The sequence below is a fragment of the Diaporthe batatas genome (genome assembly GCF_019321695.1).
Source record: "Diaporthe batatas strain CRI 302-4 chromosome Unknown Contig00009, whole genome shotgun sequence".
Lineage (NCBI taxonomy): Eukaryota > Fungi > Ascomycota > Sordariomycetes > Diaporthales > Diaporthaceae > Diaporthe > Diaporthe batatas.
Genome location: NW_025408556.1, coordinates 2,385,476 through 2,413,063, shown reverse-complemented (window position 1 = coordinate 2,413,063; position 27,588 = coordinate 2,385,476). Strand labels below are relative to the sequence as shown.

General features: G+C 40.7%; 7 protein-coding genes across 7 annotated transcripts; 3 read left to right on the top strand and 4 right to left on the bottom strand.

The window, feature by feature from the left end:
* Window positions 1-236: 236 nt before the first annotated feature.
* On the bottom strand, window positions 237-1,161 carry KVR01_007719 (uncharacterized protein; the record flags this gene model as incomplete). Its single annotated transcript, XM_044782688.1, has 2 exons — window positions 237-1,090; window positions 1,158-1,161. 2 exons carry the CDS (start codon window positions 1,159-1,161, stop codon window positions 237-239), a joined length of 858 nt encoding a protein of 285 aa, XP_044642697.1.
* Window positions 1,162-1,842: 681 nt separating this feature from the next.
* On the top strand, window positions 1,843-2,871 carry KVR01_007843 (uncharacterized protein; the record flags this gene model as incomplete). The annotated part of the gene is made up of 1 exon (XM_044790026.1): window positions 1,843-2,871. The coding sequence occupies one exon, from the start codon at window positions 1,843-1,845 to the stop codon at window positions 2,869-2,871; it is 1,029 nt and encodes a 342-aa protein (XP_044642821.1).
* A 482-nt stretch (window positions 2,872-3,353) lies between these two features.
* KVR01_007757 (uncharacterized protein) lies at window positions 3,354-4,587 on the bottom strand (the record flags this gene model as incomplete). Its single annotated transcript, XM_044783206.1, has 3 exons — window positions 3,354-3,683; window positions 3,757-3,794; window positions 4,014-4,587. 3 exons carry the CDS (start codon window positions 4,585-4,587, stop codon window positions 3,354-3,356), a joined length of 942 nt encoding a protein of 313 aa, XP_044642735.1.
* A 792-nt stretch (window positions 4,588-5,379) lies between these two features.
* KVR01_008102 (uncharacterized protein) lies at window positions 5,380-7,005 on the bottom strand (the record flags this gene model as incomplete). The annotated part of the gene is made up of 3 exons (XM_044784889.1): window positions 5,380-5,863; window positions 5,959-6,472; window positions 6,552-7,005. The coding sequence occupies 3 exons, from the start codon at window positions 7,003-7,005 to the stop codon at window positions 5,380-5,382; spliced, it is 1,452 nt and encodes a 483-aa protein (XP_044643080.1).
* A 7,514-nt stretch (window positions 7,006-14,519) lies between these two features.
* KVR01_008285 (3-isopropylmalate dehydrogenase) lies at window positions 14,520-17,255 on the bottom strand. Its single transcript, XM_044786453.1, has 7 exons — window positions 16,934-17,255; window positions 16,838-16,858; window positions 16,712-16,783; window positions 16,029-16,623; window positions 15,859-15,975; window positions 15,763-15,797; window positions 14,520-15,691 (listed from the first exon to the last, which is right to left on the bottom strand). The coding sequence occupies exons 1-7, from the start codon at window positions 16,982-16,984 to the stop codon at window positions 15,491-15,493; spliced, it is 1,092 nt and encodes a 363-aa protein (XP_044643263.1). The 5' UTR covers window positions 16,985-17,255; the 3' UTR covers window positions 14,520-15,490.
* A 4,535-nt stretch (window positions 17,256-21,790) lies between these two features.
* Window positions 21,791-23,263, top strand: KVR01_007736 (uncharacterized protein; the record flags this gene model as incomplete). The annotated part of the gene is made up of 1 exon (XM_044784590.1): window positions 21,791-23,263. One exon carries the CDS (start codon window positions 21,791-21,793, stop codon window positions 23,261-23,263), a length of 1,473 nt encoding a protein of 490 aa, XP_044642714.1.
* Window positions 23,264-26,344: 3,081 nt separating this feature from the next.
* KVR01_007776 (uncharacterized protein) lies at window positions 26,345-27,245 on the top strand (the record flags this gene model as incomplete). The annotated part of the gene is made up of 2 exons (XM_044781986.1): window positions 26,345-26,387; window positions 26,410-27,245. 2 exons carry the CDS (start codon window positions 26,345-26,347, stop codon window positions 27,243-27,245), a joined length of 879 nt encoding a protein of 292 aa, XP_044642754.1.
* Between the last annotated feature and the right edge of the window lie 343 nt (window positions 27,246-27,588).

Genomic DNA, 27,588 nt, shown 5'->3' with positions numbered 1-27,588 from the left:
CGCGGGCTAAGTTCGGCGGACACTGCCTTCACCTTTCGGGCTTGACTTCCAAGATTGTCAGAACGCGTTGAAAGGACACAGCCTGGGGTGATGATATTCATTTCATCACCGGTACCACGAAAAAGAAAATGATGGTCGAATTCGTGTTTAGTATTTAACATACAAAAGCCTATTATTGTTCTCATGAGGTTGCCCTACAGAAGGTTGCTATGAGAGGTTGTCCTGAGTGGTTCATCCTACAGCAGGTTGTCACGTACAAGGGTTGCTTTCACTTGTTCCTTCCAGAACTCTACAAGAGCCTCAAGTGCTGGCCTCTCCGCAGGATCATCCACAAGACACGCATCCACAGCCTCCCTCCAGCCCTGTGGAATATCAACGGACCGCTCAGCCCAGACCGCAGCATCGGCGGTCTCTTCCCTCTGCTCCAGAACGTGCCACAAAGTGCGGGCCGTCATGAACACCTCTGCCGCCTCGATACCGCGAGGGTTCTCCGCCTTCCACCTCACGTAGGCCTCCCGGAGACCATCTTCGGGCCAGGTCCCCAGCCGGGGCGTGAATATGACGACGGGCTGCCCATCCTGATCGAGACGCATCTTGTCAACAATCTTTCGGATCTTGGGGTTGGAGCCCATCGTGGCCTCGGGCGGGTGCGTCGCGCGGCACAGGCCCTGCTGCTGCCAGTCGATGATCCTCACCGTGCTGTCATCCTCGACCAGGATGTTTGCGGGCTTCATATCCATGTGGAACGTCTTGGCAACACGGTGGGTGTGCAAGAGCCCCGCCACGATGCCTAGGCACCAGTTCGCCTTGGTCGACAGCGGGATCCTCTGTCCTTTGTTATTTGCGCGCTTGATTTGCTCGGCGACCGTCTGTTTCGCCCGGAACGCCTGGAGGAATCCGTATATGCGCGTGGGCGATGTCGACGTTGTCACGAGGATGGGCGGCGTCGGGATGATGTTGGGATGCGGAGCAATGCTGCAGAGGACCAGCAGCTCTTCCTTCAGGGAGTGCTCGCTGTACAGTGCTCGCTTGTAATATTTCCATGGTTCCTTTACTTCCTTCCGCTTGAGCCAGGCTGGAAAGTCAGCGCCTTTGAATACGTATAGATCAGACTGCCTTGCATTGTCAGTGATCTCGAACGGGCCATCAATACAGACGCATTTAGCATCATTTAAGCCGGGGAGTGGGCTCCCGGCAACAATCCGAAGGAGAGATATGTCGACCATTAAAAATTCATGAGGTCTCGTTATGACGCCTTGGCGGTTGAGATAGTCGAAGAAGTCGCCAATTGGCATTAATGTTTGGGCAAATTGCGGATATGACACCCTTTCCTCTGGGTGAAGAGAAAGAAGCGGACAAGTGTTTGAAGTCGATGGCGGAAGTGTTGCCTCCATATTAGTATCAGTATACCGTCGTCTGACTTGTGATGCAGTATTGTGTGGCTAGATTGGATCTGGTTGAGTAGTGTATCCCAAACCGTACGCTTCCGGAATGTATAAGGATTAAGAATGAAACCACTCCCGTGAAGATTTGGTCGAAACTTCTACTTCTTCCGCGCATTGTCAACATTCAGTGGTCAGTCATTACAATGTACCTACATAGCCAAGCTTTTGTCATTCCAGTAGGACAAGTCAGCGAACCATTTCTGTCATAGCGATCGAGTGGATATGGAATCTGTGATAGATTTAGCAAATTGTCACTGACAACACCTCATCATATCTTCCCAGGTCGCAGATGTCTATATGTAAGAGAACACCTCACAATATCCCCGTTCTAAGTGTTCCCGGCCGGGGAATCATGACTGCAATAATCCATCGAAATACCTTGAAATCCGCACAAACAATGGCAAAGGACCAAGAAATTCAAGCACGAAGCTTACGTTCCATGTCAGTGGACACCCTTCTGTATGAGGTGGCACGTGTTCAAATTTCCGACCCCGGCGTAAGCTACCTGAGCACAGAAAAAATCCTAAGTGTACCACCTGGACCTCCATTGCGAGCAGGCCAGAAGAATATCATCGTGATCTACTGTGGAGCTTTCAACCCTCCCCATACCGGCCACGTCGCGTGCCTAGTCGATGCTCTGCAGCACATGGCCAAGGACCCCACTCTATGTCACTTTGTCGCCTGTATCGTGGTTCCCCTGGATGAAGAGCTTCTGCTACAGAAAGAGAAAAGAAAAAGAGGCGATAATCCGCGAGCCTCTGAGATTAATCCTCCAATAATCCTGAGCGGCAAGGACCGCGCTGACCTCCTCTCGTCGTACATTCACTCTGCCGCCTCCGGACTCGACGCCCATCTCCGCTCCAAGGTCCACGTCTGGGCGCCTGCAGACGCAAAGACAATCACCGACATTCCACGGCTGATAGCGGCCGAGGCCAAGAACAAAGGTTTCGAAATGGATTTCATCTTCGTTCGAAGCTGTGAGTACATGTATTATGGTGACAAGGGAGCCACCCGCTACCCGCGAGCGATCCACCCGCAGTGTAGTATGGTCATTTTCACCAACGTCGGAGGAAGAAATAACGACGGGGTCTGGCAGGCTGATGGTAGCCCACTCGCGCAAGAGGAGCCATGGACGAAATGGGAGGCCCTCGTCATGAGCCAAGATCTCGAAAAGGGGGCCAGGAGAACAGTGTGGTCGACAAAGTCCCCGACGTCGGAACAGAGGATACTTGATACGCGGAACACTCTGAAGTCCGAGTCGTGCTTTAGTTCAACTGAAATTCGAAGGCTCTTGTACAAAGGCAACTTTGAGGACCGTGAGACCCTTGAAAAAGACCTTCATGAGGCTGGGGCGATAGATGCCGGAAGGCTGATCGGGATGCTTGAAGACTGGGTTGATCAGAGGAGTACGTCATTTAATCGGTAGACCTCCTCAAGGATTGGAGGGATGCTATGTTGCACGATATCGAGGTCGGACTTTGTCAGAAATAAAGGTCACGGTCAGAGTGGCAGAGCCAGAAGGCGAATAAATCAATACCTAGGTACCCAAGGAGGTAGGTACCTACCTACCTAGGTAGGTATATATCATATCTATAAGTCGAGCGGGTCCCCTTTGGGCCACGCGCCAGTCCACACCCGCCCACCCGCGTAACTATACAATTCACGGTAGCTTCACAAAATACTCGTCAGCTCGAGAGCCGAGAATAAAATTGAGGGAATGGCGCCCCGGAGGCGAGGGAAGGTCGACAACGAGCCCTGATTTGAGCTTCGTATATGTCAGGTCAATCCGGGCGTTGCCGTTGCAGCCATCAAGGTGGAATCAGAAGATGCAGAAGAGTCAGAAAACCAGGATTGCAGCAAAGGTTTTACAGATGATGCACCCGTAGTATTTTAACTATAAGATTAATGTTATAGAGCCCCTGCGACGTCGGGCCTCACAATGTCAGCCACAGGTGGCTTGTCCCCCGGCCGCCGCCACCCCGTCCAGACAACCTCCTCACGCTCGGCGTCCCACGCCATCCCCATCTCCGTGCCGTCCTCCGGGTTCCACGGCGATTTGTTGTCCTCTGGGTCGCCGTCCAGCCAGATCCCGGCGAGGGTGCCGATAGCATTGCAAATCTTCTGTTCCTGCAATTGCGTCTTGCAGTTAAAGTTGTGGTCCATGTCTTGCACGTAAATACACCATGATCGTGCTTTCATTTGCCGGCGGAGTGGGCCGAATATGATTTCAGGTTCCATCTGCGGAAAGTAGACTTTAGCTCTACATGGGCTAGATTTGGATGGTTTGTGATGGATCAGTAGAACGACTTACCCAGTCTTTTGTGCCTTTGATGAAGAGGACGCGTGTGTCTGGGGAGAGCGCGAGCAGCTCTTGCGTCCTGACGTCGTAGTCACGTACCAGAGGGAAACTCCATAGTATCAAATTTTTGTTACTGGAATAAACTGCTATTCAAACGGTCAGTGCGAGTCCGGTAAAAGACTCCGAGGCCTTTGAGCGATTATCAAGGACACATCACCGATGTGGGCACGATGACCACGGTTTCGTAGCAAAGGACGGGGAGCACTTACAAGCCTTGGCAGCACATCGTGCACCGCGGCTGCGACCGCCCATGGCCTTGCCATTTACATTGTTCATGAGCCAGAAAAAGCTAAAGTTCGCCGTCCTGATCACCTCGGCGTCCCGTGCGTCCCCGACCCACTTCTGGAACGCCAGCACCGGCGACCGCCGAGCAATGCCGAGACACAGCTGCGTGAACGCCTCGGCATCGATACCTCGAGACCCACTATGTGACATGATCACCTCAGGTTCCGCAGGGAGGCCGAGCAGCGTGCTCCAGTCGTTGGGGTCTTGCTCCCCCTCCCGAGGCTCACGCGGGGCCCGTTGCTGCTCTGGCTGCGCTGACACGCTGCGGGGACGTTTGGATGGCGGGTTTATTGTCTCGATGGTGTTCTTTTTGGGGGTGTAGTAGAGTATGATTCCGTTGGAGGATGCCTGGGAGGTTACAATGTCGTCGTCGCGGCCCTCGATACCAGTCCCATGGTAAAATGGGTAGGTCTCCACCGCGACAGGAGGGCTGTTGCGAATCTCCTGCGTTCCCTCCTTGCTGCAGATGATTCTGTTCATACCTGATATGCTAGACATGATGAGTTCACCGACAATTGGGCGTTTCTATTTGATAGTGTTCTGAGAAGGCAACGTCCCAAACTTTGTGAACATGGCGTTCTTATAGATACTTGGCGTGCGTATCATCGACCTCGGTAAGTCACACAACCCACAAGTACGAATCGGTGATGTCTTCTTTATAGAGCTAATGACTTCCTTAGCGTACATGATGTGCAGGAATCTCCCATTCGCCTATTTGCCGTAAAGCCTACGTGCACAAAGCGCTAGTCTGTATTAACGGGATTCACTCCGCGTTGAAACGGAGTCACGATGCTAATCAGATTCGCCGAGTGCGTTCATTGTATAATCAGCCAATTGATATCGCCGAGTCTGGAGCTCAGATTTAAAGGCACAGCATGTACTGCGGTAATGCCCACTACGATCCCGCAGATCGTAGTGCGTCTTGAGAAGCAACCGCAGATAATATGCTGTCTCGTGCTCGTTGCACTGTGACAATGAGGAGTCCAGAAATTTGAAGGAAAGATGTTGTACCTCATTAACATATCTCGGCCATTTGTTTCTAACGACAGTCCAGGACACAAGGTGGCATATTCTATGATATTTTCTGCAGCGTCATTTACGTGGGGAGTCTAAGACTTCCACCCGTGGACGTCACATGTGGCTTTTCTAGTAGACAAAATCTAACTACTACTGACTCCTTAATACGGGATGAATTCAAGCAAACGTCTTGATTCGCCAGTATTTCTTCTAATAACACGGTTGGCACAGGACTCTCCTCTAAAATGCATGTTCACATCCATCCCAAAGTTCTCAGTCAAACAACTTCCAGCCGCCTGTGACCCCTTTCTGGAACAGACCCTCAGGATCATACTTCCTACTAGCTGCCTGCAGCCTGGCCTTATTCTCCTTGCCATACGATCCAATGGGGTCTTGGAAAGGCGCGGCGTAGTTCATGTACTTGTATGCGACTGCCGTGCCCCTCGTCGCTGCATCGTTATCAATGGCTTCGATGACGGCCTTGAAAGTCGACTGGATCTTGTCGTCGTCTTTTTTGTCCTGCCAGAAGGACAAGATCAAGATCGACATGAGTGGTCCGTCCTGGGCGTCGATCCCCAGCGAGTTCCCGCCTGCAGGATCTGTCTTTTCGAGCAGAGACTTGGGATAAGCCTGGAGGGTGAACGATGTGGTGAGGCCTTCCGCCGCTTTCAGAGGCCCCAATGAGTCCACATAGATTTGGTATGCGGCCATCAGGGTCGGGACGTCGGCCTTCACAGTGGTGTTCATGTAAGAGATTCTGCGGAGGGTTGCCGTGTCAGTCTCAAAGGATCGATAGCACACGAGCATAGACGAGAGCTCCGGGAGGGTTCACAATGGTTAAGGATGTCTCACCTGGAGGTCGAAGATCCCTGGGCTGTCTGTTCTTTTGCTGCATCCACGAGATCCAGCATGCGAACGGATCGCATTTGGTCGATCTGGGGCTGCATGTTGACGTAGGGTTCAAGAACCGGCGGGTTCTCGACTTCCTTGGTATAATACACCTGGTTCATACACATGATGTCGCTGATCTGGGCCAAGGCGGCACTGTAGCCAGCACCAATCATGATGTGTGTCTCGTCCGTTGCTTCCGGATCCTTGAGGTCCTTGACGTAGGCTTCTACCTGGCCTGGGAAGCTGTTGGGAAAGTAGAAGGTGGCACCGCCCCAGAACCTGCCCTGCTTAAAGGTGCGCATGTCGTACCTGGTAACAATGGCAAAGTTGTTCCCTCCACCGCGGAGGGAGACAAACAGATCCGTGTTCTCGTTTGCATTGGCGTTGGTAATCTCTCCGGATGCTAGGACGACTTCAAAATTGGTGACATTGTCGGTGATGAAGCCTTCGCGACTGGAGAAGAAGGACAGACCACCTGATCAGGCGTAAGTAAGACACCCAGCACGATATATGACATATGAAAACGGGTAACAGGGCGTATGATGGATCCTTACCAGAGAGAGAGAGCCCACCAATGCCACCCAGACTAGATCGACTACCAGTGACGGCAAGTCCCTTCTCCTGTAGTTTGGAGTAGACCTCACCCCAACGCTCACCCGCCCCGATCGAGACGGTCGTATGATCGTCTTTAAGATGAATACCGGATAAGTTGCGCAAGTCGACAGTGATCCCATCGTGTTCGTTGTTACATCCGAGCGCAGGTTGCTGCCCGGCGCCGCGTACAGCAAACTTGATGTCGCCGCGGAGTACATAGGGTCCAATAAAGCGTACAAATTTGGCAACATCGTCCCTATCTGCGGGCAGGAAGATGGCCCTCGGCTCAAGTTCGCCCTGTGCCTTGGAAAGATACGACGTGTTGAGAGTAGTGAACTCGTCAGAACCAGGAAATACCACCTGCTCGCTTGAAAAGGCTCCCTTCAGAGCTGCCACAGCTTTGTTTGCAGCCATGATTTCTGTGGTTTTTGCTTGACTAGGGTAGAGAAGAAGGTGTATTACTGGTAGGTAACGACGAAAGGACGGCACCAGGCAGACTACTACATACCTGGGTATGTAGACTTGCGTTGATGCGCCAATCTGCAATGTAGGTGTGATTCTAATGAGTATAGTAACTAAGTGGTTTTGTTAGATATGAAGACCAAGGTTTACTATAAAAGTATAGTAAATAGCTAATTTATAGTAAATTTATTATTAAATAATAGTTTACTATAAATTTATAATAAATTTATAAACTATTATAGTAAATATTTAAAGTATTTATTCTTTAATATAATAAAACTAACCTTTATAATATAAAAAATCTATAAAATAAAATAAGTAATATAAAATTATTAAAAATTATAATTTTATTATAAAATTATTTATAATATAATATTAAATTTAATAATTAAAAGTTTTATTACCTTAAATTAATTAATATAATTAATAAAGTTAATAAAAAACTTAAAATATAATATTTATAAAAATAGAAGAATAAAATAAACAAAATTATAAATTTCTTTTAAATTAAAACTTATAAATTTAAAAATTATATTAATTATTAAATAAACCTTTTAAAACTATAAAAACTTAACTTTTAATTTTAAAAATATATAAAGACTATTATAATTATAAAAGTATTATTTTCTAAATTATTAATAAACTTAATAATAATATTAAAAAGTTAAGTTATTTAAAAAATAATAAAATTAATAATAAATATTTAACCTTATTAACATTAACTTTAAACTTTATAATTTAAATTTATAAGGGTATAAATAATTTAAATTAAAATATAAAAAATAAATTATAATTTAAAAACTTAAAAATAAATAATATAAATTATTAATTTAATATGTAAGTTAATATATTATATTTTAAAAACCTTTTAAAAATAATATAAAAATTTATAATAAAAATATAAATAATTATAATTAAATAATATATTAAAAATAAAAATATATATAAAAATACTTTTAAATTATTATAAAGTTTAAAAATATTATATTTTAAATAAATTAATAAAAACTATTATAATAAAAGTTATTTAATAAAAATTATAAAAATAAAATAATTTATTACTTAAATTTATAACTTATTATAAACTTTATAAAGAATATTATTAATATAAATAACTATATTTAAATAAATATAAAAATAGAAAATTATAAATAAAAACTTTATATATTATAATATTAAAAACCTTTTAAAAAAATTATAAACTTTAAATATATAAAATAAACCTATAAAAACTATAAAAAGTATAGATAACTATTTATAATAATTTAAAAACTATAATAATAAAGAGAATATTTATATTATTAAAAAGAAATCTAATTAATAAAATATAAATAACTATATAAATCTTATATAAACTAAAAATATAGTAAATTTAAAATAAAAATCTATTAATTTATATAAAGTATATATTAAAAATTATACTTTTATAAATTACTATTATATTTTCTTAAAAAACTTTTAAAAATTTTAAAAAAATAAAATTATTAAAGAAAATATATAAAGCTTTTAAAAAATATAAACCTATAAATAAAAGTTTAAATTAAAAAAACTTAAAATTAAAATTTAAATTAAAAATATTATAACCTTTTAAAAAAATTAATTAAAAGATTAAAGAATAACTTTTAAAATATTATATAATTAATATAAAAATTAAAAGTTTTATTATAAATATAAAAAATACCCTTTAAAATACTTAATTATACTAAACTTAATAAATATAATATTAATTATAAATAATTATAAAAGATTATTTAACTTAAAACTAACTATATATAATAACTATTTATAAATAAATAACTAATACCTTCTTATTATAATATATAGTATAATATTAATTTATATTAAAAGATTTATTTTATAAATATAAAATATTATTTTATATTTAAAGATTTTAATTATATTAATATTTTAAAATAACTTTAAAGAAAAGTATTTTTAAAATAATAAAGTAGATTTAATTATATTAAAAATAAAATAAAATAATCTTTTATAAACTTATAAATATTTATAGATAATATATTATTAAATATTTAATTTATAAATTAAAAATTATATTTAATATTTAAAGAAAGAAATATATAATATTTATTAAAAGATTATAAATAAATAAAACCTTTTATAATATAAATAATTTAAATACTTTAAATTTAAAATATTAAAATATTTAATAAATACTTTTAAAAGTATAAATTTATAAATTAATAATAATTAAATATAAAATATATATTTTAATTAAAATTATAAAATAAACCTATTATTTATTAAAGGAGATTTTAAATAAAAGTAAAAATAATATTAAACTTTTATAATTATAAGTTAAAAATTTATAATTATAATTTATAATTTTACTTATATATAAAGTACTTAAATATATATAAAATTATTATATAATAAATTAAAATAATAATATAATATTTAAAATATTTAAATTGTTTTTAAAAATAATAAAATTTTAATATAATATAAAAATTAAAATTATTAAATATAATAATAAAATATTTAATTAAAAATAAAAATATTAAAGATTATTTTAAATTAAAATATATTAAAATTAAACTATTTATATTTAATATATAAATATAAAATAGTAGAGTAAAATATTTATAGGATATAATTAAAATAAAAATATAAACTTTATAAATAAATTTAAAGCTTTTAACTTCCTTTTAATTAAAAATTAAATAAATAACTATTTATTTTAATAATTAAATACTATCTTATAATTTAAATTAATAAATATTATATTATTAATTCTTCTTTATTATTATTAGAAAATAAAGAATTCTAAAATTAAATTTAAAATTTAATTAAATCTACTTAAAAGTATTTAATTAAAAACATATAATAATTATAAATATTTAACTTAAAAAATATTAATATTTAAAATTATAAACTTAAATTAACTATTTTATAAAGTATTAATTATTAAATATCTACTAAATATAAATTCCTTTTATTAAAAATAATTAATATATAAAATATAATTTTAATAAATATTAAGTATTTAATAATAATTAAAAAGTTTTATTAATAAACTTTTATTATAAATATTAAATAATTAATAAAATAAATAAAAAAATATACTTTTAAATAATAATAAAATATTAAAATTAAAAGGAAAGAATCTTCTTAAAACTAAAAATTTAAAAGAACTTAATAAAGAGGATTTAAAAGAAATATAAAAAAGTAAAAATAAATAACTTAAAATAAACTAATAAAATAACCTTTATATAAATATTAAGTTTATACTACTCTTTATACTACCTTAATTATTATTATTAATACTTTTAATATATATTATATAAATATAATGAAATAAAAGAAATCTTATTAATTATTAAATTTTAATAAATTTATTATAATAAACTATATTTATAATTAAAATAAAAATAATATTTATAATAAAGTTAAATAATAATATTTTTAATAAAGCTTAAATTAAAAATATTTATATTAAAAATAAAAATATTAAAAAGTAACTTTTAAAACTATTAAAATAATATAAAAATTTAATAAACTATTTATTTAATAATTTATTTAAATAAATTAAACTTAATTATTTATAAAATTATATTAAAATAAAATCTTAAATTAAACTTTAAAAATAAAATCTTTATATAATAGGAAAGTAAATTCTAAACTATATATAAATATATATTTATAAATTTAATAAATATAATATTTTAAAAATATAAAATATAATTTATTATTAAAAAATTAATAAATATAAGAATAAATATAAAAACTTATACTATAATTTAAATAAAATAGTTATTTTATATATTAATTATTATTACTATTAAATTTAATTTTAAACTAATTTAATATAATATAATAAACATATTTATTTATATTTTAATTAATTAAAATATTTTATAAAAATATTTTATAATTATAAAAAATGGTATTATTTTAATATTTAATAAAGTATTATGTAAACTATAAATCTTATTATTATTATAATAGAAAAATTTATAAAAATACTTATTAAACTTAAATACTAATAAATATTATATAAACCCTACTATTATAAAAAAATAATATTTTAATCTTTTCTATATTAATAATATTATTATAATATATTAAAAGAATTAATAAAAATAAATTAATAAACTTACTTAATAACTTTAAAAAAGTATAAAATTAATAAAAGAATTTAATTTAATAGTTTTAAATATAAAGATCTATAAAACTATTTAAATTAATAAATTTAACTAACTTAAATTATATATATAAAAGATTATTAAAATAATTGATAAAAAAACCTTTTATAAAGTCCTTATAATAATTAAAAACTAAAACTATAAACTAAGTACTACTCTATCTTAAAGATACTAAATACCTTACTTTCTACTTTATAAATATAAATAAATTTATAATTATAAATAACTTTTATTAATAATACTATTAATTAAAAAGTTTTAAATATTTATAATAAAGCCATTTAAAAGGATAATTAAATAAAAATTAATAAATAAAATATAGTTATAATATTAATAATTAAGATAGAACTTTTATTTTAATATAAATAATAAAAATATTATTTATAAATAAACTTCTTATAAAATTATTAATAAATTTAAATAAAAAAGAATTAAAATTAAATATAATAATATATAAACTATAAATCTAATAAATTCTAAAATTATTAAATTTAAAATAAAATTATAATATATAAATATTTATAATAATTAGTTATAATAAAAGTTTAAAAGATATTATTAATATAGAATATATTTTATTAACTTAAATAATAATAAATAAATTAATTAAAGTATTATTAATTAGAAAATAAAATAGATTTCTTTAATAATTAGATTTAAAAATATTAATTATTAATAAGAAAATTAAAACCTATTAGAAGATCCTATAAGGTATAGATAAAAAGTAGTAAAAGAGGGTTAAAGTTTAACTTATTATAATATACTAATTTAAAGGGTATATTAAATATAAAAACTAAGGTTTATTATAAAAGTATAATAAATAATTAATTTATAGTAAATTTATTGTTAAATAATAATTTATTGTAAATTTATAATAGATTTATAGATTATTATAATAAATATTTAAAGTATTTACTTTTAGTATAATAAAATTAACTCCTATAATATAGAATTTATAAAATAGAATAAATAATATAAGATTATTAAGAACTATAATTTTATTATAAAATTACCTATAATATAGTGTTAAATTTAATAGGTTTTATTTTTAATCTCTATATATATAAAATATACATAATACCTTTATATAATAGTAAATATTTAAAACCTAACATTTAAAAATATAATATTAATAATAATAAAAGAGAATATAATATATAAGTATATAGTTAAACTTTATACTATATAAATAAAGCTAAAAGTATTACTCTAATAGTATTATATTAAAATTATTAATATAAATAACTTAAAAGTTAATCTATTATAATATTAAAGTTAAAACTAATAAAGTAATTATATAATAAAACTAAAATAATCTTAAAATAACCCTTATAAAAGAAGAATCTTATAATATAAGACTTAATAAGTTAACTCTTTTCTATTAATATACTTATTATATACCCTCCTTAATATAAGGTTAAAAGATCTATAATTATAATTTTCCAACTAATTTTTATTTAACTATATTATATTACTATAACCTTATTTAATCTTTAACCTTATTTAAGCCTTTTTTTAAACTTCTTTAATATTTTTCTCTCTAAAGGAGTTAAATTTAAAAAAAAACCTTTAAACTTAAATTTAAAATTCTTATAAATTTTAATTTCCTTTAAATTAAACTTATAATCCTTTAACTTCTTTAAAAATATATTAACTATTTTCAATATTAATAACTTCTTTTTAAAGTAAAAATCTACCTTTATATAATTATAAACTTAATTATTAATAACTATTTCTTCTTCTATTTATAATAAAATTATTAAAACTATAAACCTAAATACTATATATAATAATAAAATATAGTTACCTTACTTAATTATCTCTTAATTTAATAATATAGTAGGCTAAATAACTACTTTTAAATAGTTTTACTTATAATATAATAGAGCTAATAAATAAATATTTATTTAAGTAGAGCTAGAACTTTAATTAAAGGAATAATAGCTTTTATCTTTACCTATTTTAACTAACTTATATTTAAAAGGCCTAAATTATATAATAATATTATATATAATACTTAACGGTATTAAGACTAGATAACCTACAGTCTATAATAGCTTTAACCTTTAACGGGCTAATAGCGCTAATTTAAACCAATATAGCTTAATATACTAATATAAAAAGGTATCTTCTAATAACAAACAGCGTTATAAATATAGATTATAAAGTTACTATAAAAAATCCTATATAATAAACTTAATTAAACTAATCTTTAAAAGATATATTATATCTCATTCCTTTAGAACTCTAACTATTCGCTTCTAGCTTAGTAGTAGAATTAAAAAAAATATAAATAGTCTATAGTCTATACTTATTATATAACTACTTAAATCTACTCTTATTAAATAAACTAGTATAATCCCTATCCTAAATATATAATTAATAAAATAATAATATTATAATAATAAATCTATTTAAAAACCTTTTATATAAATTTTATAAAAATTAAAACTTTTTTAAAAAGTTAAGTAAAGTTTATTTATTATATATTAAATAAATACTATATAAGAAAAATAGAAATCTAAATATTTAAGAATTAAATCTTCCTCCTTTAAGTATACTACTTTATTATTAAAAATTTATCTACTTCTATATAATATATAAAAAATATAGTGGAAAAAAGAGCCCTATAAAAAAAGCTAGCAACTCTACTATATATAAATAAATTTAAGAGTATATACTAAGTAATTATTAACTTTATACTTAAGGTATAAACTAATAGCTAGTTTAAAAGCCGAGAAGACGACAAATAGACAAATACACAGTTGAACAAAAAATACAATATAGCCGAAGCCTGCAGTGACCGAGAGACTAGGAAAAAAACCTATCCGAGACGCAGGGGTAGGAATCCCTCATCGCTTTTATTGGGTATCCAAGAGCAATCCTGAATGCAGACCAAAACCCGGAAGCCGGCCGATTAGGCGCGCAAACGGCCCCACCCCAGGAAAAGGCCCAACAGACAGAGGGGTCAGGGGTTCTCGATACAACGTTATAACGTGTTGGCTCGCTGCATCAGAACCAACAGCGGCGCCATTCGCAATCGGGGACTTGGCAGGTCGGTTCCCTGATTCAATATATGGGTACTATTCCACGCCCAGAGGCGCATCATTTTCCTATAAAGGCAAGTCACATCGCGGGTGAGATCAGCTTATTGTAGGGAAAAGGTGTTGCACTATAATCTGACTTGGTCTATGGGGACATGTGGAAAGTGAAGGGGCGAGGAGGAGGGTGGTGGAGCATCGGTAGTACAATAGGATCAGAGGTTTGTACACACAAAAACAGAGGGTCCGCCCTTTGAGGTGTTAATCTTATATCAGATTGTCCTAGGATGTTGTTGTCATCTATTAGGGCTTGGGTGTATCCTCCTTCTTTGCGGGTGCGAATCTCCGATCTCCTGAACTCACATGTATTGAGCCATGACCACACCTGGGCACTTAATGACAATGGGATCGTGATGTTAATGTTAGAAATGGTAGAGAATCGGCCCCAAATATGCCATGAAGGACACCAGGACGCTGCTCTTAGGGCGAATCACCGACCTCCACTGAAGTAAGGGTGTGCCGTGAGTATCCACAACCTCGTGTGTATAGTTAAGGTAGAATTGACCCGTCCAGTGCTGTAGTAGTATCAAAAGCTGCCTGATAGTTTGTGATAAGAGACCTCGGGAATCATGTGGCTCGAGTAGCAGCCCTAGGGTGAAGAAATTCTATCTACTACTTCCGATTTCACACACGTGGAAAATGCTATTGACGTCGGTTAATTTAGACAAGTATGGCTACCATAAATTGGAACTTTGCCCCTACATCATCCAGGTCGTACGGGGTATAGCAACAAATCCTACGAGTGGTGTCTGGATTATAAGCAGACGCAGCGGCGTTGCACCATACCGACCGGGTCCGGGAAGTAGAACTTGGAAGAGATGACGGCGTATTTAGACTGGGATAGGGCGGGGGACATGCGCGTTCAAGTTGTCTTTGACGACTGCGAAGACTGGATCCGTGGGCACAGGGGTATGGAATACATCAGGAGGGTGTTGGATAGAGAGATGGGGTTGGACTCGGTGGAGAATAGGGGTATTGGAGAAGCAGAATGAACCGCTCAGACATCTACTGCCAGATGAGTCCCTCGATGCGGTCAAGGAAGTGCCTACCATTCCGGTAGGGCAAAAAAAAACCTCATGCTCCGAGGCCCCTCTTCCGCCACCCTACTGGAGGCTGCATATCTCTTTGATCCGTCGTGATGTCCGAGAGATAACCTCTACCGTCTTCGCCATCTCACGCCTTGAGAATCTTGACCAGCTCAGCAACGATGGCATCTCCTGCTTCTGCGGTGCCGGTGCTGCCGCCCATGTCCTTGGTTCTCAGCCCGGCGTCGATGGCGGCGCGGACCGCGTCCTCGACGACTTTAGCCTCGTGGGCGAGATTCAGAGAGTACCGGAACATCATGGCCACGGAAAGGATGGTGCCAATGGGATTCTGGAAATGAATGTCAGCGCTGTACTCGCAGCGAATAGATAGAAACAGCCTAGAACGGGGTCTCAACGCACAACAATCCCTTTCCCTGATATGTCCGGCGCGCTACCTGTCATGTGCGTTAGCGGCTGATGTCGCCCATGAGGGCTCGAACAGGATAGGAGTCTCACCATGAATCGGCTCATAGATACCAGACACTGCGGAGCTCGGAATCCCGCAGAGACTCGCGCTCGGGAGGAGCCCTATGCTCCCAGCTATGGCGCTCGCCTCGTCGCTGAGAATATCCCCTGAAAAGCCATCAGCTAGACCGCCCCCGATGTGGACGAGGGGGACCGCTCACCTGCCAGGTTTGGCGCAATCATGACGCCGTTCAGCTGCGTCGGGTTCTTGACCATGATCATGGCCGCGCTGTCGATAAGCTGATGCTCAACCTTGAGATCAGGGAACTCGTTCTTGAAGACCTCCTCAACGACACGGCGCCAGAGCCTGCTCGTCGCCAGCACGTTTGCCTTGTCCAGCGAGATGACCCGCGAGTCCCCCCTCTTCCTGGCCAGGTAGCCGCCCAGCCGCGCGATGCGCTCGACCTCTGGTTTCGTGTAGACAGCAGTGTCGAAGGCATCGACCCCGTCGTACTCTTTCCGGGTCCCAAAGTACAGGCCTGATGTCAACTCCCGGACCAGCATCATGTCGGTGCCGCGGCAGACGGACGCCTTCAGCGGGGAGGACTCGACGAGGGCGTCGGACGCGAAGAAGCAGGGGCGGAGGTTCCCGTAGGCGCTCATCTCGCTGCGCAGCTTGAGGAGGCCCTGCTCCGGGCGGACGGCGCCGGTGCCCCACTCGGGGCCGCCGATGGCGCCGAGCAGCACGGCGTCGGCGGCCTTGGCGGCGGCGAGGGCCTCGTCTGTGAGGGGGTTGCCGGTCTTGTCGATGGAGCACTGGGGGGGGGACACGCCGAGCTTAGCAGGAGACTCCTCTCGTGGGTGTCTTTGGGCCCGCGTGGCCTGTCGTCGGGGGACGACTTACCCCTCCGAGCAGGTGGTCCTGGAGATTGAATTTGCCGGCCGTCGGGCTCAGCTCCTCGACCGTCTTGATGACCTGAATCCTGCGTCAGACGTGCTCAGCTGCAGGTCGCAGATACGAGGCTCGTACCTTGATTGCCTCAGCGACAACCTGTCAAACAACCAACGTCAGCCTCTCTCCAGCCAGCCAGAGCTATGGGTGGGAAAGCTCGGGGTGGTGAATCACCTCTGGGCCGCAGTGGTCGCCCGCAAAAACCACAATGTTGTGTTCCGCCATGGTTGCAATACTTGTCCGGCCGAGTTCGTCCAAAGAAGGGTCCGTCTTGTGTGACAAAGCACGAGAATGAGTCGAAGACGAGCTGGGAGGCGGGTGGTCCGACGGAGAGAGGCAGAGTTATGACGAACGTGGTCGTCTCCTGTATGAGCAGCCGTTGAATTGGAAAGTCTCCGAAAACCGGAGGACAGGCACGTGATAGTGGCCGTTGAGCCAGCGACCAGGCCGCAAAGCGGCAGGGAAAAGGAAGGTTCACTTGAGCGTTTACGGCGTGCTCCAAAAGTTTTGGTGGGGCCAAAAGTTTTGGTAAAAGTTTTGCCGCTGGCAGACGACGCGCTGCTATGTGCGGGGGGATCTAGTCACGTGATCTTATATCAACACAACCTGCAAATCTCCCAGCCAGCGTCCACCTATCCACGGGCCACCATTTACATCCACCTACCTATTAATTTTTAATAGCCTACCTAGTATAAGATTTTAAGTATAACACTTATATAAACCTTTATATTTAATTAAGATTGTTTAAATATTTAATATTTAAAATATAAACCTTTATACCCCTTTTAAATATTATTATATATAACTTTTTTATACTCTTTTAAATATATTTTTTTATATTTATTATAACTTATTTATTTCAAATATAAATTAATTATTTAAATATTATTAATACTTTTTAATATTTAATAAATATTAAAAAGTTAATAAATTAAAAAGTTATAATATTAAAAGAAGTAATAAATAATTAAAAAAATAACTTTTATTTTATTTTAAACTTTTAATTTTTAAATATTTACTTAATATTTAATTATTACTTAATACTTAAATATATAAAACTTAAAAAAAGTATTAAAGAGTTAAAAATATATTAAAAAAAGTATTAAAAAAGTATTAGAAAGTTTATTAAAAGAGGATTATATTTAAAATATTAAAAATTATAGAAGAAAATAAGAGAAAAACTCTTAATATACTCTTAGAAGGTACTTATATATAGCTTCACTTCTATTCTATATATATCTAAGGATATATATAGCGCCTTCATATAGTAGTAAGTACTTAAAACCTAGCACTTAGAAAGAATATAATACTGATAATAATAGTTATAATATAATAGGTGCTTATAGCCTTAGCCTTACGACATACAGTACTTATATATATAAATAAGTTACTAGTATCAATAGATATTAGGCATGTTACTAAAAATCTATAGGTAGGTGGACGTTGGCTGCAAATCTCCCCGTGAGACAACAGGATTTCCCTTTTCCGGTGCGGATAGCCGTGCCACCTGCATATTCTGCAAATTCCGAAGACAGGCGCAGCGATCAAAGCCGCCCGAGCAGCCGGCCGCGAGGGCTCCTGAGCCAACGGCCGAGCAGGCCCCGAAGCCCATCTCCGATACCTCGAGCCCTCTCTGTTACTGGTTGTTTGTAACCAAATCCAACCCGTCTCTGTACGTGTGCAAGAGGAACTAAGCCGCGACTGGACGGAAAAGAGCCGAAGTCACCTGGGCTAGCAAGCCATACAATACGAGCGCCCTTCCGAAAAACAGGCCCTGGCGCCGACTGTGGCCCAGTCGAAATTCTGCTAGGTGGCCGAAAGACCCTCCTCCCGACTTAGCAAAACTGGAGTTCATGTTCATGAGAACAATGAGACTATTGTCTCTGGCCTTACAACTAGACTATCCAGACTTCTCGATTCGTTCTCTTGCTCATCTGGGCCTCAACCGCATGGGGCCTTGCCGAGTTGTCGACAACATGATCAGCAGACCTTGCCCATCGTCCACGACCTTAAACTTTTAGACCACTGCTCTTCGCCGCGGTGAAGGCAGACCGTATATGCGGACCGAATGCATCTCGATTCAAACTGAATTTAGCCTAAGTAACGCCCTTAAGGAGTATAATCAAGAGAACGGAAATCCGCGCACCTACAATCGAAAGGCGCGCATCTATCTACTAACTAAGAAGTATTCTATATAAGATGACTTCTTCTTAAAAGAGCCGACTAGGGTAAAGGGGGTAAGCCCTAGAGTGTAAAGTATAATAGAGGGCCGTAAATAGAGCCGATAGGTATAACCTAAGTTCCTAAAAGACTAATCTACTTTATTTATAGTCCCTTAATTATAAAGAAGGCTTATTTATTAAAGTTATAAAGACTTTAAAGTTCTATACTCTAATTAGCTAAATAGTAGGGAGGGTGTGTACCTTTCGATTGTGGGTGTGTGAATTTCCGTTCTTATGATTAAAGTAAGTAGCTATGATCAGATATGCGGGAACAAAGGGTGCGCCAAACCCGGCTTCAGTGGCTCAAGATTTTGCAAAGATCACCTCTCTACATGGCGCGACCCAAACCCCCTTGAAACAGACCTCCCACAACTTCAAAAACTACCCTAACTAGGGCATGTCTCTCCGTTTTTGCAGGTCAAGTGGTCCGACAAACCTGCCATCGGAAAAGCCCTTGCACTCATGGACTCCATTGGGGCCGGGATGTCGCCTGCCTCAGCGCTCAGATTCGTCGATCTTGAGCATAACATTTTCACAGGGAGAGTATTCGAAATTGGCATGTGCGATGCTTATGGAACTAAGACGACGGACTGCCGGACCATGTATGGAGCCAAAGCCTTCCGAGCAACCAGTCTCAAAGGCTCCACTGCTGATTGCAACATGGATCACATGATAATGAAGTCGGTCCAAGCCCATCACTGCACTCAGGGCCCAAAAATTGCAAAGCAGATTGCAGACGAGCCAAGGCGGCAAAGGCACCTCGCAGGAGCCTTAGTTCATAGCGTGGCACTTCCACACACATGACCTATCACAATTGCGCGAGTGTACAGTGGGAGTGCGACTGCTAAGTCACAAGCTCTACCATCCAGCCAAAAGACCATAATAACCAATATGGTGGATTGGCTATTCCGTAGCAGTTATAAGTACCGTGCCGTCACTGTGGAAATTGCAAGTAAAAGCTACTTCGTCAAAGGCATTCTTTTGGCTATGAAACGACTGCTGTCATGGCTTGACTTCCCTGGAAAAACTTCAGGAGAGAGGTTTCCAACAGGTGGTGTAGCTTTCGTCTCTATGTCCTGATTTGCCATTTCGCAAATGCTAGGTTTGAGCAGCGATTCCATCACACCCGGTTCTAGCCTCAAAAGATGGTTGATGAATAGTTACGGCTAAAAGTCTCCTTTGCAGCATTCGAGAAACCATAACAGCGATTATAATGGTACAGCGTTTATTTTTGTACCAAGAATTGCCAATTCGGTCTGTCGAGGAGCTAGCAGTCCTCGCCCTACCGTGGTAGAAGATGTAGTACTGGTAACCTTGGAATTCTTCAAAGTTCATGCCTAATTTAGTGCTGAGCTATAAGTAGTGCCTGACCCCTGCAGCAGGTCTTTGGCTTTGTAGGGGCGTGAAACGAATGCTATTGACTGCTTGCACCGAAGACCGGCTGATCAAGAGATCAGAATTCCAAGTCAAAGACTTGACGAACTCCCAAGCAGTATATAAGCCCAGTCGTAACATGAAGTTCGAAATTCGTTATTCTGATGTAAGTCTACTAATGAGTGCTTAAAAGATCACCCGCGGGAGGGACTCAGCTCCTAGTGGGGCTTCATCGGTTGCGAGTCAGCTTAGTCGGCCGCCGAGCCCACCATGTGGGCTTTTCTTAATCATTACACAAACGAGGCTGGTTACCCCTTCCTACATCAAACCACTTATGCATGAGGGCCAGGATTTATCATCTGGTGCAGGTATATTCCACTGCGGTTTGATCTCATCATCAAGGGCCAGGACTCGTTTTTGCTGCCACTTCTCACACCGCAAGTCCACCCAATCCCCTTCTCAACTCAAGCTCCTTAGATGTTGCCCGCGTGGATTGACTTTTGCTAATGATTGTGTGGTCTCCCCGACATAAGCTACATCTCGGGCGCTTACACGGTGGATATAAAGTGTACGACAAAGAGCGCGCCAAGGTCTCGTACTGGTAATATGTAAGACTTGGTCACTCTGCGGACAAGTGCGGCCAATTTGCGGTCTGAAGATCTGCAGATCTACCACCACGGCGCAAAAGCTTATTATGTGGTCCTCCGGTCACCCGCCTGCATGCTCCACCGGCCGGGACAGCCAGCTGCCGGCCAACCCGCACCAGCATGTGCGTATCTATTATCGAGTCTAACAGCGTTACTGTCTCCCTCGCCGGATACACAGTCATTACCAGGCCAACATAGCTTCTAAGCAGTGTACACAGTTTTAGTATATCAGAATCTGTCGTGTCGCAGTGGTATGAGCTACGAAAATTATGCCTGCTGGCCAGAACCCTCCGAGCGGCGAGCCCTCTACTCTTGAGTACTGCCCAGGTGGCTAGTGGCTGAATTCGGGAAATAACGCATAGAGTGTGGGTCCAAATAGAGCGAGAGGCTGGGGTCGTACCTCATCACTACTTGACCCAACCCAGTACTCACTCTCCCTATTTGTCGAGAATTACAAAAACTGGGGACTGATAGGATAGATTCGTGCTGTCGCGCTTTCCCTGTCACGATTCCCTTGGACGAGAGTCAGCATTTCCATGGGTGAGATGACCAGCATTGTCTTGAACAAGAGTCATGAGAACCTCTCCATCCAGCTACCGGTCAGCATACCGGGTAGAGGAAAATTGATCCACCCAGAATTGACAAAGTTTCGTCTACATTGTCTGCCCAGGGATGGTGAAACTTGAGTTCTGGCGATCAACCTTGGCCGCCAGATTTATTTAAACCAAAACGACCCAGCTGTGCCGCCAGGCCTTGGATGGGTTTCTCAGCCCACACACTCGATCAAAATGCTGAACCCCATAACAGCAACAACACACCTCCTGGGCCTGCTGGTCCTCTGGCCCCAGGCCGCCAGCTCCCAGGGCGTAACCAAAATCCCGCAACCCGGGGGCTACGGCTTGCTCGAGTGCCTGGCCAAGCCGCAGAGCAAATTGACCTCGGGCGTAGAGATCTACCCGGCGGGTGACGTCGTGACCATGGAACTCACAGGCGACTACCTACGCGCGACCGGCACTGTCGAGGGTGGCCTGTACCTCGGCTACATGATGCGCGAGGGCTACACGAAGATCTTGCGCACCTATAAGTCGACTGATGGTGCGGCGTCATGGCAGAGGCTGGGGGATGTGGCGCGCCGTGACAACCGCACCGGTGAGCTGCATAACGCGACGCCGCTTCTGCTCCCTGTTGGATTCCCCGGGACAACCAACAGCTCGGATGAAGACGCGCCAGCACAGGGGGGCGAGCAGCAGCAGACTCAAGGCAGGATCCTCTACGCCTACCGGAACCATGACAGGTCCCTTGACAACCCCAACGGCATATTTGATAACTACACCTACTACCGCCTCACTGTATCCGCATCTGATGATGGCGGAAACACCTGGTCATTCCTGAGCGATATTGAGGCCCTGCCTGCCAATAAAGGGGGTGCATTCCTTAATGGGATATGGGAGCCATACCTACGGATCAAATCCGACAACACTACACTACAGGTATTCATTTCACTATTCATGTTGATTCTTTCGAGCTCCTATACTAAACTGGCACAGGTATACTACTCAGCTGAAAACAATGCTACCGATCAGGACACCATCATGCGGGAGTCAAAAGATGGGGGCAAGACATGGGGTAAACGGAACGTTGTCACAGGCGGGGACAGGATCAGAAGTCGTGACGGGATGACCAGCGTTGCCAGGCTCGGACCCGGAAACGGAAGGGATGGGGACAACCCCAACTTAATCCTGTTCTTTGAGACAAATGAGTCGGGTCGCTTTGACCTACGGCGTGTTCTCTCTGACGACGACGGGAAGACGTGGCGCCAGGAAACTAGAGCAAGGGTATACGACCCGGTCGATGAGGAGCGTCAAGCTTCTGCACCATCTAACATAATCAACGTCGGGGGTGTGCTCGTTGCCGGCTTTAACACAAACGAGAAGTCTATTACCGACACAGCCATCCCTGGCAATTTCCTAGTCGTCGTTAGTACGGATAACGGGCAGACTTGGAGTGAGGGGTTTCTTATTGCACCCGGGGCTAGCTGGCCTGGGTTGTACACGCTTGGGGATGATCGTTTTTTGGCCACGTACAGTTATGATTCGCCTTTGGGCGAGCTCGTGGCTGCTACTCGGGTCTTCACGTTGCGGACGAATGGAACGGTGCCTCCCCTGGCGTCGAACAAGAGTGACAGTGATAGAATCACTTGCGGCAACTGGATAGCCGTCTTCTTGGGACTGGCGACGCTGCATTACTTTGTTCACCTATGATTTGAAAGCCAGGAAACAACAAGATAAGACATATAAAGCTAAGAGATAGAATATAAATTTAGCGGGAAATACCAACTCGTCTAGACTGTCCACGTACTGTTGCTGGGACTAGACGTGGTGTAGATGACTAATATAATCATGAGTTGCCCTGATTTGGCCGGCGGAACCTCCTTCACACCCAATGACTGGCGCAAATAAGACAACATGGTCATGCATTTTAACCTTGACTACGCAGAATTCTTGTTTTGTTCCCTAGGCTGGCAGCACCTCTTTATCTTTTAGGTCTATCCTCGGCGATCATGCTCCGGAGATGTAGTTATGGGGCGTGAGGATTCCCAACTGACAAAAGCAGGAAAGGTAGGGAGAGGCACATACTGAATCCCTCAGTCCGTATACGAGCTGTGTCCGGCTGCCAGAAATAATATTGGACTCGTCTCAGGTACAGCTCATTCGCATCGCCCACGCAAATGCCAGCGTGGCCACCGCTTTGTGCGTAACCCCTGTGACTCCGCACCTTCCAGTCAAACTCACCCAAGCGGAGAGGAATATTCAGAGACTATGTCATGATGATCTGAAACGACGTCCGCAAGACGATGGGCTATGGACTGTGAGGTGCCGTTTTGGGCGCAAGCGACTGGGGACAGCACCACGATAGACGGCTGTAGTGAAATCACCTACCACAGCGGTGATCCTGTGTCGACATGTAACGCCTGGAGATCGTACGCCTGATAGTGCTTACATCTTGTCAGAACCGCGATATCTGAGCCACTCATGTGTAGCAATCTAGATATCGTTTCGTGGTCACTGAGTCGTCAATCATAGACCTCGGGACCGCGTAGAAGGTGCGCGGGTTCAACGGCCCATTGCCCCCCATACATATGCGCTCTCGGACCAACTGTACCTTCCATTCTCACCATATCCTGAAGATTATTGAAAACTAACATACTGGGCTGTTTTGTTTTGATTATGTTAAGAAGCTATACTATACGAAGAAAGTTACCCGAAACCAGATGGGACGTCGCATATGCAGGCGTCGGCAGAAACATCGTCATGCGGGTCTGCCCTGACTGTCGCATAGTAGTGCGGGCGGTCAACACACGACCTCGGAACTCACAATACTTCGGCAATCGACTTTTCACAAGGAAACCTTGGGAATCACGCAACGGCTGGAGCATGTGAGAACATCATCTCGCACCCGCATGACTATTGTTGTCCTCGTGATGACGGACTTCGACATACTCTGACGCTGAAGACACGATGCGACATGACATAGTAAAACTAACCCATAAGAAAGTATCTGGGAATTTTAGAAAAGAAATCATGCTTGGAGATCCAGCAGGGGATTCTCCATCTACTTGGTGGTGAGCTCTTTGGTCATCCCGTACACTGGCAGAGCTACCAGATTTGGCCACATTGTACTTTTTTGGATCAACTGTGCATTCGTTTATTGGTTATCGTTTCAGTCTTTAAACTCACTGTCAGTCTATAGACAACTTTTATACAAGTTAATTGTCACTCCTTTTTATAGACCTACCCAGAGATTTTTCCGTTGACTGTGGTGGTAAAAGCGGCGACGCACCCAATGTTACCTATGGCTTCCCAGGTTCCTTAGGTGTGATTTTATTGCACAGCTTGGCTATGCTGCACAACACCATACCCGGAATCAGCCTAGAGAATGCCGAAGTTGTTTGTACGCACAGGATTCTACTGTTAGCCACCACCACCTTCCAAATTAGTAAATCAGAGGGTGGAGTTTTCTCATCTCTGTCCTCGCGGCCTTCGCCACCGCGAACTCCACCACCGACGTGGCGACCAACAAGCCCAGCCGGAATGCTCAAGACAACCTTGGCAGAGCGACACGATCGAGAGCAGGGCTGAACGCACGACCATGCGAATTCTGCCCTTCCCATCAACAAAACGAAGTAAGGACCAGCGTTGAAAAGCGGGCGGAGAGCACTGGTGAGGTTTCGGAGTGAGTGGGACGGGAGGTAATAGAGGGGGTAAAGATACGACGTATAGTGGTCAAAAATACGACGTATAGACCGTGACATATCGGAGGAAGTGGCGCAGATAAACAGATGGATACCTTTTGCAGCGTAGCGTGGCGTGGGAAGCTGATAGAACACTCCCTACTTGTGGAGGCGTGGTCCCTATAGCCAACTTGAAGTACATTGTTCGTGACATCACTAATCAGAACACAAACGTGGCTTATACGCCGCGTCTGATATTGTGGAAGACCCTTCGCCACGCGAAAAGTTTCACTTATCGCCTGGCACCGTCCAACCGTTGAGGCCGTGCTTGATCTTTCACCCCACGAAATCCGGTTTCATAAGGCTTTCATAGGTCACTTCGCAGGTCATAAGGCCCACATGCTATGGCACGGGCTTGGCTGACAGGTCCCCAATGTAATGCGGTGACGCATGGAAATCGTATTCGTTCGGAGCGGTCCGGGGCAATGGCTGGCACTGACTAGCCTGACTAGACTGCTTTGGTTATGCAACCGGGGCTAACGCGTTGACGTGTTTTAGGGGACGCTCAATCCAGGAATTTTTTGAGACCCGTGAACTTCATGCGACGACATCCCTGTCAAGGCTTCCGTCTACTTAGCGCCCGAGGACCCCGAGGGTGTATATGATAAAAAGACCCGTTATAAAATACTCCCGTTCCAGCCGCATGTCATTCAAACAAGAATGACATTAAGCAAGAATGACATTGCGGTGGACGGCGCTTGTCCCAGCTTTTGCGTCGGCTGTCGTTGTTGCTCTCAGCATCATCTTGCTTGTATCAGGGGCAACTCCTGCAGTTGCTAACGATGACTTTTGGTTGTCTGTACGTCTCTTATACAACTTTCCCCTAATAATGGTTGATTCAGATCCAGGCTGACGTATGCATCACCAATTTCGATGATCAACAGGTGAATGTGTCTAGAATCGGCCAAGACCTCATACGGATAACACCAACGAACACTTCTTCATCTGCTCCCGCGTCTTCAGGTGCTCCCGCGTCTTCAGGCAACCCCGATGCCTCGTCCAATTCAGCTCAAGAAAATGCTCTTCAATGCGTTCTTGGGAACCTGACAGCATGTACTCAACCGCCACCCCTGCCAACCGTCCCGCTGCCAACTGTACCGCTGCCAACTCTAGCAGTGGTGCCGACGCGTGCTAGTACCAGTGACGGCAACGCAGCGACATCTGGAGCAGCCTCTGCTGTGTCGTCTCTTGACAGTCTTTTGAGCGTGTCATCGACAGACCCAAGAAGCGACATTTACAACCTTTACGTCACTAAGATCTGCCAGGGAAATTTCACGGACGAGAAGAACCCAGACAGCGACTTCGTCACCACGGGATGCTTCTCGTACTCGGACAAGAAAAATGGCCTGGGACAGCTCCTTGACGTGACCAGCTCCATCCCTTCGTCTCTAGTTGTCGCCAACACTGTAAATATATCGGTTCCAGCATTGGCGGGAGTACAGAATGCTATATCGACCGTAATATCCGGCGTCGGGTCTGTCTCCAAGGTTATCTTGGCCCTCATCATTATCCGCATCATAGCCGGCACGCTGGCGCTGGCTGGTTCGGCCCTGCTGTTCCTTGACATCAGGCGCTTCATCGTCTTCACCATGCTCACCTTCGCAACGCTGGCCAACGTGTCCCTGCTGCTCGCGGCCGGCATCACAACTGGGGTCATCATCCTGCAGGCGCAGAGCATTAGCGGGCTTGCCGAGGCACTCAGCGTGGAGGTGCACTACGGCACCAATTTCCTAGTTCTAGAGTGGGTGACTGCGGCATTCGCGATTGCGGGCAGCGCGTATTGGATGATTGTGTGGTTTGTCGACTACAGGACGCTGTCCTTTTCGAGGAGGACTCGGGATGACAGCCAGATCGGCAACTGGAAGGAGATGTGGTCTGAGCTGAAGCAAGATTTCCGTGGAGACCAACCAAAGGAAGATGTGATTGAGTCTCGCGAATACGTTTCTGATTGAACCCACCTTAACATCAGTACATTCATACTCAATAACAGGGAAGGCTATCATCTGGCACAGATGAACTGGCCTGAAGACCATACCGGAATTGAGTTTTGCGCACGCACAGCGCCCACCGAGAGCTATTCGATGGGCTGGTCCACATCGATTCCGACTTCTACTTTTCCCCCAAAACACAACCAGCGCGTATACCAGAGGCCTAACCAGAGATTCCACTCAAATCAGAGTGTTTCCTTGGCAGAGGTTGGCAGGGGTATAAAACGCTGTTCTACATCGAAGATGCCAAGGGCGAAGCATGGACTGCCGGATGTCATGTGTGTTTTAGAGGGCAATTGTTGTCTTC

Coding starts and splice junctions, on each gene's coding strand:
- KVR01_008285 (XM_044786453.1), bottom strand. CDS start 16,984: ATGGCGGAACACAACATTGTGGTTTTTGCGGGCGACCACTGCGGCCCA. Junction 16,624..16,711: donor AGGACCACCTGCTCGGAGGG/GTAAGTCGTCCC, acceptor TCCCCCCCCCAG/TGCTCCATCGACAAGACCGG. Junction 15,798..15,858: donor TATCTATGAGCCGATTCATG/GTGAGACTCCTA, acceptor CGCACATGACAG/GTAGCGCGCCGGACATATCA.